At 41.3% G+C, this 12,589-nt stretch overlaps 1 protein-coding gene across 1 annotated transcript in view; it reads left to right on the forward strand.

Moving 5' to 3' along the window:
* The window catches only part of PNPLA8 (patatin like domain 8, phospholipase A2), a 125,224-nt gene that overhangs the window by 43,790 nt on the left and 68,845 nt on the right, over window positions 1–12,589 (forward strand). Inside the window, exons 6-7 of the mRNA XM_073619908.1 lie at window positions 1,093–1,264; window positions 11,701–11,758. Coding sequence (XP_073476009.1) covers window positions 1,093–1,264; window positions 11,701–11,758 — 230 coding nt within the window. The remainder of the gene's footprint in view (window positions 1–1,092; window positions 1,265–11,700; window positions 11,759–12,589) is intronic.

Raw genomic sequence — 12,589 nt, forward strand, 5'->3', positions numbered from 1 at the left:
CCTTCCAACAAGACAATGACCCTAAGCACACAGCTAAAATAACGAAGGAGTGGCTTCACAACAACTCTGTGACTGTTCTTGAATGGCCCAGCCAGAGCCCTGACTTAAACCCAATTGAGCATCTCTGGAGAGACCTAAAAATGGCTGTCCACAACGTTTACCATCCAACCTGACAGGACTGGAGAGGATCTGCAAGGAGGAATGGCAGAGGATCCCCAAATCCAGGTGTGAAAAACTTGTTGCATCTTTCCCTAAAAGACTCATGGCTGTATTAGATCAAAAGGGTGCTTCTACTAAATACTGAGCAAAGGGTCTGAATACTTAGGATCATGTAATATTTCAGTTTTTCTTTTTTAATAAAACTGCAAAAATTTCAACAATTCTGTGTTTTTCTGTCAATATGGGGTGCTGTGTGTACATTAATGAGGAAAAAAAAATGAACTTAAATGATTTTAGCAAATGGCTGCAATATTTAAGGGGGTATGTATGTGTGTGTGTGTGTGTGTGTGTGTGTGTATGTGTGTATATATATATATATATATATATATATATATATATATATATATATATATATATATATATATATATATATATATATATATATATATATATATATATATATATATATATATATATATATATATATATATATATATATAATAAAAATATAAATTTTCTTGTAAAAAAAATGCAGATTTTAACTTGTAAGCACCAAGTGTCAGAAAAAGGTTTAGTCTTTAAGTGGTTAAACGGACCTCATTTACAGACCGAAGTTCATCCCTTTAATCTAAGAACGAAATTTTACAATATATTTCTTTATCGTTTAGATAAACTTGCCAGGCTGCCTGGATTTTTTTTTTTTTTTTTTTTGCAGCTGTCAGAAGTGAGCAGAGAACTCTCTTCACTTGTTACATAGAATCGGGGAAATGCTGTTTTAAGATTGGGAGGGGGGTAGAATCACGATTAATCGTGCAGCTCTACAATGGTGGTATGTCTGTGTTGTAGTTTGTGTGAATTTGAATGTATGTGATATTTCTTCAGACATAGCCTACACTTTTAGGTATGTTTAACAAGTAGCTTCTTTCTTCCTAGGAGCTATACTGGCCTTTATGTTGGGTTTATTCCACATTCCACTGGATGATTGTGAAGAAATGTATCGTAAACTGGGAAGCGATGTCTTCAAACAGAATGTTATTTTGGGAACAGTGAAGATGGGCTGGAGCCATGCCTATTATGACAGTGAAATGTGGGAAAAATTGCTCAAGTAAGTATGCAGATTGCTTTCTTAAGAACATGCTCACGTGGGGATTTTGGTCAGGGTATTTTTTTTAGTTCAGTTGCCTTAACACAGACAAACACTAGGCCTTACCTTAACTTTTTCAATTTCATTGTGTTAAAAATAAATGTAGAATACAGAATGGATTAATGCTGACCTTCCAGTCTTAGTGAATTTATGTACAGTAATTTCCTTAGTGCATCTTCACGCTCTCTGTAAACTGAAGATCTGTGAACTGTTAGTAAAGTTGTCAATTCTGGACACACTACCTTAGTTATGTGGGAGTTTTTTTTTTATTTTTTGCAATATCTGCGCACAGTTTAATGTTTGAAGTAAACACAGATTAATTTCACTTTTTTTTCTTTTGGCCCATCATAACCAGTTTGGTTGTACAGCTGTGCCAGTCCATAAGGCTTACTCCATATAAGCCAAATGTTATTGTACTGATGCTGGTAAACTAGTCTAAAACTGCTGTAGGAAGTATGAAATAAATGGCTCTATTTGTGTTGAGTGTCACCCGGGAAGTGATAAGGGTCATGTGAACCATAAACATCACCATCATTTCAAATTGGTGGTTGAAAGCCATGCCAACCCTCCAGGTTTAAAGGAAAGGCAATCCCCCACCACTTTCTGTCTACTCTAGTTTGAGCTTGGGACAGCAAATACTGAAACTTCTTCAAGATGAAAGTTAAAAAAATAATCCCATTTGGCACATTAGGAACTGTAGATTCAGTAGAACCTGTGCAAAGAGAAGATGGTTGAACTCCGAAATTAGAAGTACAGAGAATGCAAAGTGGCAGAGTGTGAGGCATTGTTGAAAGCAAACTCTGCCATGGGGAGGAGAAAGGTCTAATTGTCATGAGAAGCTGAGGGGAAGCTCCTGAGATATTGCTTCAGGGTTTGGGTTGTTTGTTCTCCTGTATAGCTCATATACAGTTCACAGAAGGGGATCTGACATTTAGGGTGTATTGGAGCATTTACATAAAGGCTTAAATAGCCCCCAGTGATGACCTGGATTGAATATGATAGCATTAGGGTATGCGTGATTTGCCAGCAACAGTTTTGACGTATAAATTCCCCCAGGTAGTAGCCGCCATTCCTGGAACTGCTTAGTGCGCATTATTTATACCCCCAACCTGGCGTCTGTTCAACTCGCCAGCGGATGCCGACATGTGACGTCGCCGAGTCCGTTTCCCCACACTGCACGTGCGCGATGTGGCCGCGCATGCATGTGACCAGTCATGGGTGCGGCTCACCAAAGGCAGCCGTCATCCTGGTGGGAGGAAGCCAAGAATCCCGAAATAATTGAGACAAGCTTCCTCCCTGGAGAGACGCGTGCCCGCCACAGGGGGAGCCAAACACCTGAACCCAGCCGTGTGATTGTCAACGATCTCAGAGTAGAACAAGACTCACAGGGAAACTTAGATCAATGCATGTAGTTCCAAATTAGTCCATAATATTAGTAACTGTGACATAAAATAACATAAATACATAATTTATTCTAGACGTATTGGAGACCATATCAGGCTAAAGGGTGATCACAAGCTATTCGATGTGAAAAGGGAAAAACGGGGGGAGGAGGAAGGAAAATTGTAGGGAAGGCATGGGGAGGGGAAGTGGGGGAGAATAGAAAGGGAAAGGGTTGGGTAGGTATGCAAAAGGGGGGATAATGGACTTGATTTTATGGATATCGGGCAATATCCTAAAGGGGCCAGTATATTCATGTAGTCACCAAGGTTGCATTACAAGAAAGGCTTGTATGTTAGGACTTCATTGAGGCCCGGGGGGACATTAGCACTGAGCCGCTCTATCCACACGGTTTCCCGTTGGAGGATCAATCGGTCCCAGTCTCCTCATGGATCCTCTCCAATACCATGAATTTTACTACTTCAGGCTTGAACTTGTGATATAAGCCTATATGGCGACCCACAGTAGCGAGCTTACCAATAGAGGAGTAATACAGATGATCACCTATCCTCTGTCGAAGTTCTCTAATAGTCTTGCCCACATAACATTTTGTATGAACTTGCTGTGAGTGAGGGAACCCCAAAAACCACTGAATCTTTTTTCTTAGATGTCAGTCATTCCAGAACTGCAGAAACCTTGGGAACCAATGGCAATGCCTTCTTCGGAGATTATAAGGGGAAAATCAATGGAGTCCTTTTCGGACTTGCACATCTTGGGCTTTCTTGAAATGGACTCTTGTGTTTCTCTAGGGAGGAAGAGACGATCAGCATATCGTAGATATATTTAGGACTGTAAACACATTGATTAAATCTCTGAAGATGTCATTCACATCATGTTGGAACATTGCTGAGACGTTGGAGCCAAATAAGGCATCACGCTGTACTTGAAGCAACAGAACCACATGTAAAAGGCTGTCTTCCACTCATCTGCTTCCCACACTCTTACAAGATTCTAGGTTCTTTGCAAATCAAGCTTGTTAAAAACCTTATAGGTCCCCAATTTTTGAAAAAGTGCACTTACAAGTGGAAGAGGGTACAGTTTCTTTACTGTTACTGTCTTGAGTTCAGTAGTCGATACAGGGGCAAAGAGAGCAGTCTTATCTGCAAAGAATACTGTATAGCTTTGCCTGCAGGAGAGATAGACCCATAAATTCAGATTCTCATTAATCTAGTCCTTTAATAGCAATTTCAGGTTCAGATAAGGAGTAAATTTGGACAAACGCAATCTTGGCGCCAGGTTAAAGTTTAATTGGACTTTTTCATAGATATGGTGTAAAGGAGTAGAGTTCACAACCTCCTTGTAGAATGCATCTAAGTAGTAGCAGTAAAATAGTGAGATCTCTTTCTCTATTTCCACACAGAGAAGGCTCTCAGGTTTGACTAACGAAACTGGCGACTTTAATCTGAGGAAAAAGGATATCTCTCTGGAGGACTAACTGATATTTTGATTATGAGCCTGTAATCAGGGCATACCCAGGATGATGGAGAAAGTATGATATCAAAGCTCAGGAATTTTTGATTACCCAGGGAAATGGTTGTGAGTAGTAGAAAGTGTTTTGTGTGGTTGACCTTGATGATGGATAATCCAGCAGCCATCTAAATAGGCAGAGATTGAGCCTTTGTGCAAAAGCGTAAACAAAGTTGCTAAGTAACTCGGTGGGCAGTTAAAATATGGCCCATTTTTGTTACATGTCTCAAACATACCGGGGAAAACGTATAGTAAATTAATTTTGCGCCATCTTAACGCTGCTAGATCATGTATCGTACAGTAGTGGAGAGATACGAACCCTCCCACAATTCTTACATGGGTCACACGAATTGAAGAGGTTAATAGGATGGAGGATTTGTTATTATCGGCTCAAAATCGAAAGGAGACATATTTAGAAACTTGGGGCCAATGGAATACATTTAAATTCTCGGAGGAAGGGAGCTCCCTCTTTGCTCCTGAGAGTATTTGAAAAAGAGAGGAGTGGGGGGCCTGGGGGGGTGACCTCACTTCCCTGGATTATGGTATAGTAACCTCGCCTTTTCCTCGTTACGTTTCCCCTCCAACTCCCTCTCCCCTATCAGTGTTTTTTTTTTTTCGTCTCTGTTTCTATCTTTTTTCTCTTTATTTTTTTAGGAATCCTTTCCCTCATGGGGCTTCTTACCTTCTCCTTTTGCCTCTTCAGATATGTAGAGGTTTTTCTTCTTAGTAAAGTATGTTGTCAGGGCATACAAGAGAAGCAGGTCTAATGGAAGACAGAATGGGGACTATCACAAATAAATAGTTATTGTTTTTTCTGTAGATGTATTTAAGATAGGAGTAATGCTGTTAATTGGATTTTGAATGGATTCGTTGGAGCTCATATGATTGATGGATTAATGAAATTGTTTATTTCTCTGTATGTATGACAACTAAAATAAAGAAATTTTAAAAATGGCCCAGAGCCCGAAAAGTAAAATTAGAGTTTAGACTGCTGGGAAAGCTATCATTCTCCATGAGACAGGGTAGGTCAATATAAACCCAACTGCATGCACTCGGGTGTATCAAGGGATGCCGGTGAAAGAGGAGGCTGTTGCATAAGATGGGTCAGTAAGAGCCCAGGTGGAAGGGAAGGCTCCCATCTTCTGCAGATTGTGCTTGTAGTAGCTGTTTATCTACAGATATCTTCGATATACCTCTCAGCTGGTCTCCAGGCTTGCTGGAGAATGCAAAGGGCTGCCTCCGCAGTAGCTGAGTGACAGAAATCATCATGTTTGTTTGTTAAAGCATCGAAGAAACATCGGTCAGTGTCTCGTTCCCTTTCTCCATAAGCTAACAAACCCCAGGCCTAGGGTTCAACTTGGAGAAAGGATATTATTGTACCCTCTTGAATTTGCCCACACAGCTGTCTGGGCTGCAAGGAGAGATGGAGCAGACAGGAACTGTGAAAAAAATGGAACGAATTGCAGTCTTCAGAATAACGATCCAGAAGAGGCAACTTGGGTTCCGACATAACAGACAGAGCTGTGGCAGAAATTTTGGAGAAGATAACTGTGGCAACCATTGGGCTGCCCAAAGACTGGATGAGGTCCTCAAAGTGGAAGTAACCTCTTTGAACTTCTTGTATCAAGATCTTCAGTTCAGAGATCTACTTAAAATTAATTGAGTGGTGAACTGTTTTTAGTAGTATGCATCTCGGCTGTGACTTGCTGTTATGTGGTTTACACCTTGCAGGTGACACAGGCTCATCCGAGGTGCACAGTCTAAGTGGAATCTTTGGGTTTACCATAGCATCCCAGGGATGATGATTTGTGACCCTAGTGGCCACTGGACTATTTTTCTACATGTCAACAGGTCGTGGCTGTTGGGATTAAGCTACCGGGGGATAGCAGGAATGGAGTGGCTATGATGAGGAGACAGGGGAACGGAAATTTTACTGGCCAAAACTCAGGCAGAGGTTGAAGTAAAGAATGGTCAATATTCAGGTGGAGGTGAGACAGGCAAGAATAGTCAGCCTCCAGGCAGAGGGTTGGGGCTTGCAAGAAGAGTCAGTGCACAGGCAGAGTTAATGCAAGCGGCAGGCAAGAGTCACAAGCAAGTAGACTCAACAACAGGGACAGAAGACACAGGCTAAATTGGGTGATCCAGGTACAGCTGGCTGCCAGGACATAATGAAATAATTTTCATGGCTTTGCCATTATTTTGCCACTTTGTCACTATTCTAAAATGAAGAATAAACCCCTTAGTTTCAGGATCTGGGAAATAAGTGAAGTTCAAATGCCTTGTGTTAAGAAGGTACTGCTATGTATTTTACATTTACCATCTGTATACGTTACTATGATATTACTTGGACATGTAATATACTAATAAATATAGCATTGTCTTGGTAATGTAAAAAAATAGAAGTATGATGATAGCTCAGTTCTCAGGCTTAGAGCAGCAGGGTGAGGCATAGAGGTAAGTACGTATGCTTTTTTAATAATGCCATACATCTTTAAAAGTTGTGGGTATTGAAAGCTTATTTCAAAGTAAATTGTAAACTACACAAATATGAACTTATGGTGTGATACTTACATTTGACAAGTCAGTATGGTGAATAGCTCTTTCTTTACTTATGCCACTCAAATCCCCAAAGTTCATGAAGATATAACTTCACTGTAGGTTTTCAACGTGGCACAGTGCATGAGTCATGTTTTGAACTGGCACCAGCTGGGAGGAATATACAGAATAATCTGTGGTGACACACATGAATTGGTATGAATAATGGCAGGAGGAATACTGTTGGGCAATTAAATATTAACCACTTCAGCCCCGGAAGGATTTACCCCCCTTCCTGACCAAGCCCTTTTTTGAGATACGGCACTGCGTCGCTTTGACTGACAATTGCATGGTCATGCGACGCTGTACTGAAACAAAATTGACGTCCTTTTTTTTCCCACAAATAGAGCTTTCTTTTGGTGGTATTTGACCACCTCTGCGGTTTTTATTTTTTGCGCTTTAAACAAAAAAGAGCGACAATTTTGGGGGAAAAAAAGCAATATTTTTCTACTTTTTGCTATAATTAATATCCCCAAAAAATATATAAAAAAAAATCTTCCACAGTTTAGGCCAATATGTATTTTTGGTAAAAAAAAATTGCAATAAGCGTATATTGATTGGTTTGCGCAAAAGTTATCTGGGGACAGATCGGACACTTTTGACACTATTTTGGGACCATTGCCATTTATAAAGTGATCAGTGCTATAAAAATGCACTGATTACTGTGTAAATGTCACTGGTGGGGAAGGGGTTAAACACTAGGGGGGCGATCAAGGGGTTAAGTGTGTTCCCTGGGCGTGTTCTAACTGTAGGGGGGATGGGCTCACTAGAACATGACAGAAATCACTGCTCCCGATCACTGGGAGCAGTAGATCCCTGTCATGTTGCTAGGCAGAACAGGGAAATGCCTTGTTTATATGGGCATCTCCCCGTTCTGCCTCTCCGTGCCACGATCGCAGGCCACTGGCAGATATCGAGTCGGCAGGCACACTCCCGCAGCGGACGCGCACCCCCTAGCCACGTATGATGCAGCGACGTGCGGGTACGTTGTTTTGCGCACCCGTGCCACTTTGCCGACTTTGCTGGCGTATATTGGCATAATGGCACGACCGCACAATTGTCAGTTAAAGAGAATTACCTCAGTGACCTGAGTGAACACTAAAAGTCTGTACTTCCAGCAGTTTACAAGACCTTCTCCTACATACTTCTTTACTAGATTGTAGTGGAGATTGTTAAACTTTTTTTTTTATATAGTTGTATATTTCTTTTTCCTCCAGAGACACTGCCCAAGGGTACTCGGCTTATGTTGTGGTATTGCTTTACCAAGAGCGATGGTAACGAATCCAGTGTTCTACGAATTAAAATTCAAATGCAGAGTTTTTTTCATCAATTTTAACAAAGGTTCCTGGGTTATATTGGTGGTATTCTATCCGTATTATGCTTATCGTACAGTGCAGTTACAGATTTGATATTGAAAGCCCCCTGGGTTATAGCCTCGTAGTTTCAGGTGATTTGACACTGAAATCGCTTGGGACAACACACCACACTCCATAAGTCCTCGTTTTTTTGTTGGTATCCTCAGGTGATAGACTTCTTCTCCCTTACAGAGAAATCACTCTTAGCTTATCAAGTTTATTATTTTATCTTTTAAATTATTCAATCAACTCTTAACACAATGAAAGTATTGCATCCTGATCGGTGCAACAGTACCCTGACCCCACGCAGCGGGGGACAGCCTTTAATGTTGCTTCAGGCACTAAATCCTGCACGGCCTTTCACCTTGCCACTTTGTGCAATGTGTGTAGTCAGCGGAAGGGTGCTTTAAAAGTCCAAAGTAATCGGTCCATCCCTACGGTACCCAGTCCCTGAAGACCCCCTCGGAGGCTATGCCCACTGTGATGGGCAAAGCCTTGACTCTATGAAGAGTGCAGGTAAGACGGGGCCACCCTGTATCTCTGACTGCTACTGTAATAATCAGGGCTGTTGGTAATGTATATACTTCACCGTGTTACATGACACCACTGGTCGCACACTTTACTGTTGCTTCCACCTATAGATCTCTTAGGGTACTCGGGTGTTTCCTCCTGTCCAATTGCCACAAGGACTTCAAAAGTTTCCTAATAAGTGGTCTTTTCTGATAGTTGATCTTGCTCTCTGTCTTAAAGATCTCACCAATTGAAAATGTTCTTTCATTCAGAGATTCTGCAGGTAGGATGTTTGAGATGCTATTACAGGCTCTCGTTACACTTGCAAGCCCGGCCCTACACTCAGATATCACTGAGGTTGCTGTCTGTCAAACTGCATCTCACTGGACTTAATGGAACAAGGGTTATGAACAATAACCTGATCCTGTATTCCAGGGTTGTGGTTTAACTGAACAGTTTACATCGGTAAACTTCTGCTCAGCTCTTTTTTTGTGTGAATGCCCTAGAATAAGTACTGAAACAAATTTCCAGAATTGCGCAGAATCTTATGGCTCAAAGCTTGTACAGCTAAAACTGCCTGTAAAAGACATCTCACATATATGCCCTTTTAAAGGAGGATGTCTTTTTGGGGAGGCACTTGACAAATTCATTAAAGATGCTACGGGGAAGGCAGGTTCTACTTTCACAGTGGAAGATTCAAAAGTCCCCTCCTTCAGGAGCCTCTACCTCTTCAAAACTCAGAACACCTAACTGCTCTGCCCAAGCTTCAGCTTCAAAACTTAAGACTTGGCCCCAAAACCCACCAAGTTTTCTCCAAAGTCCCCCTCCCAATAAAGGGGCACCCTCACTCCTAAGGCCTGATTTCACACCTATGCATTTTTAGTGCTTTTTGCAGATTTGCACTACAGAATGTGTTCCATAGGAAACCATGTAAAATGGACTGTAGTGTAAATCTGCAAAATGCAAAGAGCACTAAAAATGCATAGGTGTAAATCAGGCTTAAGAGTGGGGGAACATCTATTCCAGTTTTCCTATTTCTGGGTCACAGATGTCCCAGACCTGTGACTTCTTTATCTTTCTATCTTTATTGTGTTATAGCAAAGGGTTATGTTACTTTAAGGCTTAGGCTAGTTTACAGATTAGGTACAGGGTTTAGGATAATTTGAAGAGTTGCGTTTTATGGTGTTTAAAGATTAGGCTTATGTTAAGGTATGTGGTTATGGTTCAATTGCAAGTTGACTTTAAAGTGTTTGGTTCTATCTGCAGCTATTATTACTTCTTTGGGATGTAAAACCTTATGTCTTAAAGTAGAGCTATAGGCAAAGCTCTTTTTTTTTTTTTTTGGATAGAGAAAGGGAGAGTAATAACCCCATGTCAGATTTTTTTTTTTTTTTTTTCCCATCTGTCTCTCATTGCGGAGATTTGCCTTCGCTTCCTGTCCCATAGCCAAACAGGAATTGAGAGGAAAACCCTGCAAATTAAGGGAATTCCTTGGGGACCCCCAGGTCACAAGAACTAGTGTCCCCATTGGAAGATCTCCCCTCTATTACTTTTCTGGGGACAACCCAAAATTTGGGACTTTCTTTTACTTTTACTTTCAGTGATAATGGTGAACAGGGCAAATGAAGAGGGTGACAGGGGCAGCAATAAAAACTGACAACATTTCTAATCCTGCTGCACTCTATCCAAAAGGAAAAAAAAACTTTTTGCTTTTAGTTCTACTTTAAAGGGGTTGTAAATGCAGAAGGTTTTTTTATCTTAATGCATTCTATGCATTAAGATAAATAGCCTTCTGTGTGCAGCAGCTTCCCCAGCACCCCTAATGCTTACCTGAACCCCATCTCTATCCAGCTATATCCACGAGTGCCTCCGTCTTTCTATAGGGGCAGTAGAGCTGAGCTGCAGCTCTGTGTGTCCATTCAGACATGGAGCCCTGGTTCGACCCAGCCCCCTCTCCCTCCTGATTGGCTGAGACACCGCAGCACCGCATTGGCTCCCGCTGCTGTCAATCAAAGTCAGCCAATGAGGAGAGAGGGGGAGGGCCTGAATGGACACAGAGCTGCAGCTTAGCTCGGCTGCCCCCATAGAAAGATGCCTGCTGTGGGGGCACTCGACAGGAGGGAGGGGCCTGGAGAGGGACTCAGGAAGAGGAGGATCTGGGCCGCTCTGTGAAAAACCACTATCCAGGGCAGGTAAGTAGAACATGTTTATTATTTTTATAGAAAAAGAAGTAGACTTTAAAATCACTTTAATGTTTGTTAAGTTGATTTCTTGGTCCTTATTTTTTTGTTTTTTATGAGGTGAATATTTATGGGGATGAACTGGGTTCATTAGGCTGAAGTTCCAAAGAGAAAGTGGCCTCCAAAGAATAGGCTTGCCTGTTTCGTAACACCAACCTCCAACAACACTCATTCACGTGCTGGTGGGCTCACTGCCTGGTAATCAGTATAGATACCATCGATTGTAAAGTATAACCGGTGTACCCAAAATTGAAAACCATCTTCTAGTTGATCTGCGCTTACAAATGCATGAAGTTGTATTTGAAGACTTCTCAAGTGTGTATCAGACACACCAAAAAGAAAAAATGACAGCTACTCCCTCTTTCTAAAATTATTAGGGAAAGGAGCTCTACTGTGGGACAGTTCAGAACAGATGAGTAATACAAATGGACTTCTCCTCCATACAGAGAAATGTCAAAAACAAGTGATCCTGGTGCCTGTCAAACAACATCAAATTTCCTGACTTGCACTATTGAAAAGTTGTATTTAGTTAAAATTAGTTAGTTAGTTTTGTGGTATTTTCCTTGGAAAGTGAAGAAGGAAACCAACCCAGATATTCTTACCTAGCCACTGGATGCTGTTATGCCTCCAGTGTACATATGCAGGGAATACAAGTCATTTTAATGGGTTATATTTTATTCAGGTTTCCAGACCGGTTTACAGCTTAATATGTATTACATTGTTTCTTGAGTACCGCCATTGTATTATATACTTAAAATTTTATTTATATGTTTTTATCTTGATTTGCAAGGGAAAGAATGGGTTCAGACCTAATGATTGAAACGGCAAGAAATCCTCATTGTCCCAAGGTATGTATTTATGTTGCTGATGTTTTCATCCCAGTTGATTTGCTGTGTTCATCCATTCATTCTTTGTGTTTTATTTTGTATTGTAAATTTGCATATCCGAAACATAGTGCATAACTTGTCTGCCTGCTGTCTGTATGTGTGTGTCTCTGGTATGTGTCAGCTCACCCACATCTTCCACCGTTAACTGAAATTGGGATCTGCCTGCTGTCTGTATGTGTGTGTCTCTGGTATGTGGCCTTCTCTATCTGTTGCCCTGTGCGCACACCCATGACATTATTTGTTGCTCTGGACTGTCTTACCTAAGTTTTATGTGTTGATCTTATCTTGGTCTCTTGCTATTCTGACTTTTGAAGCAAAAAGTCCACTTTGATTGTTAGGCATTCTTATAGTCACTCATGATTAATTAACGAACTTTAGGCCCCGACTGCTACAACCCTGGCAAACAGATGACACCAGAAGTCTCAGAAAATGTAGCCGCGCTCTTGAGTGCCTGTGGCATAAGACTAAGACCCAGGAAGACTTCACACAATATAAATCTGCCCTCCTAAAATACTACTCCTGCCTTCACACTGCCAAACAGACCTACTTTATCACACTCATTAACACCTTCTCATCCAGTCCACGTCAACTCTTCTCTACCTTCAACACTCTACTCTGTCCTCCACTGCCTCCACCCACCAACTCACTCACTGCCCAGGAGATTGCCAATCACTTCAAAACTAAGATTGATACAATTCATGAGAAGATCACCAATGCGCAAAAACCTCCCCCATGCAACACCCCATGTCCACAGACACAATCATTACTTCCCTCATTCAACCCTGCTACTAT

Source organism: Aquarana catesbeiana, linkage group LG03, assembly GCF_042186555.1.
Source record: "Aquarana catesbeiana isolate 2022-GZ linkage group LG03, ASM4218655v1, whole genome shotgun sequence".
NCBI classification, from domain to species: Eukaryota; Metazoa; Chordata; class Amphibia; order Anura; family Ranidae; genus Aquarana; species Aquarana catesbeiana.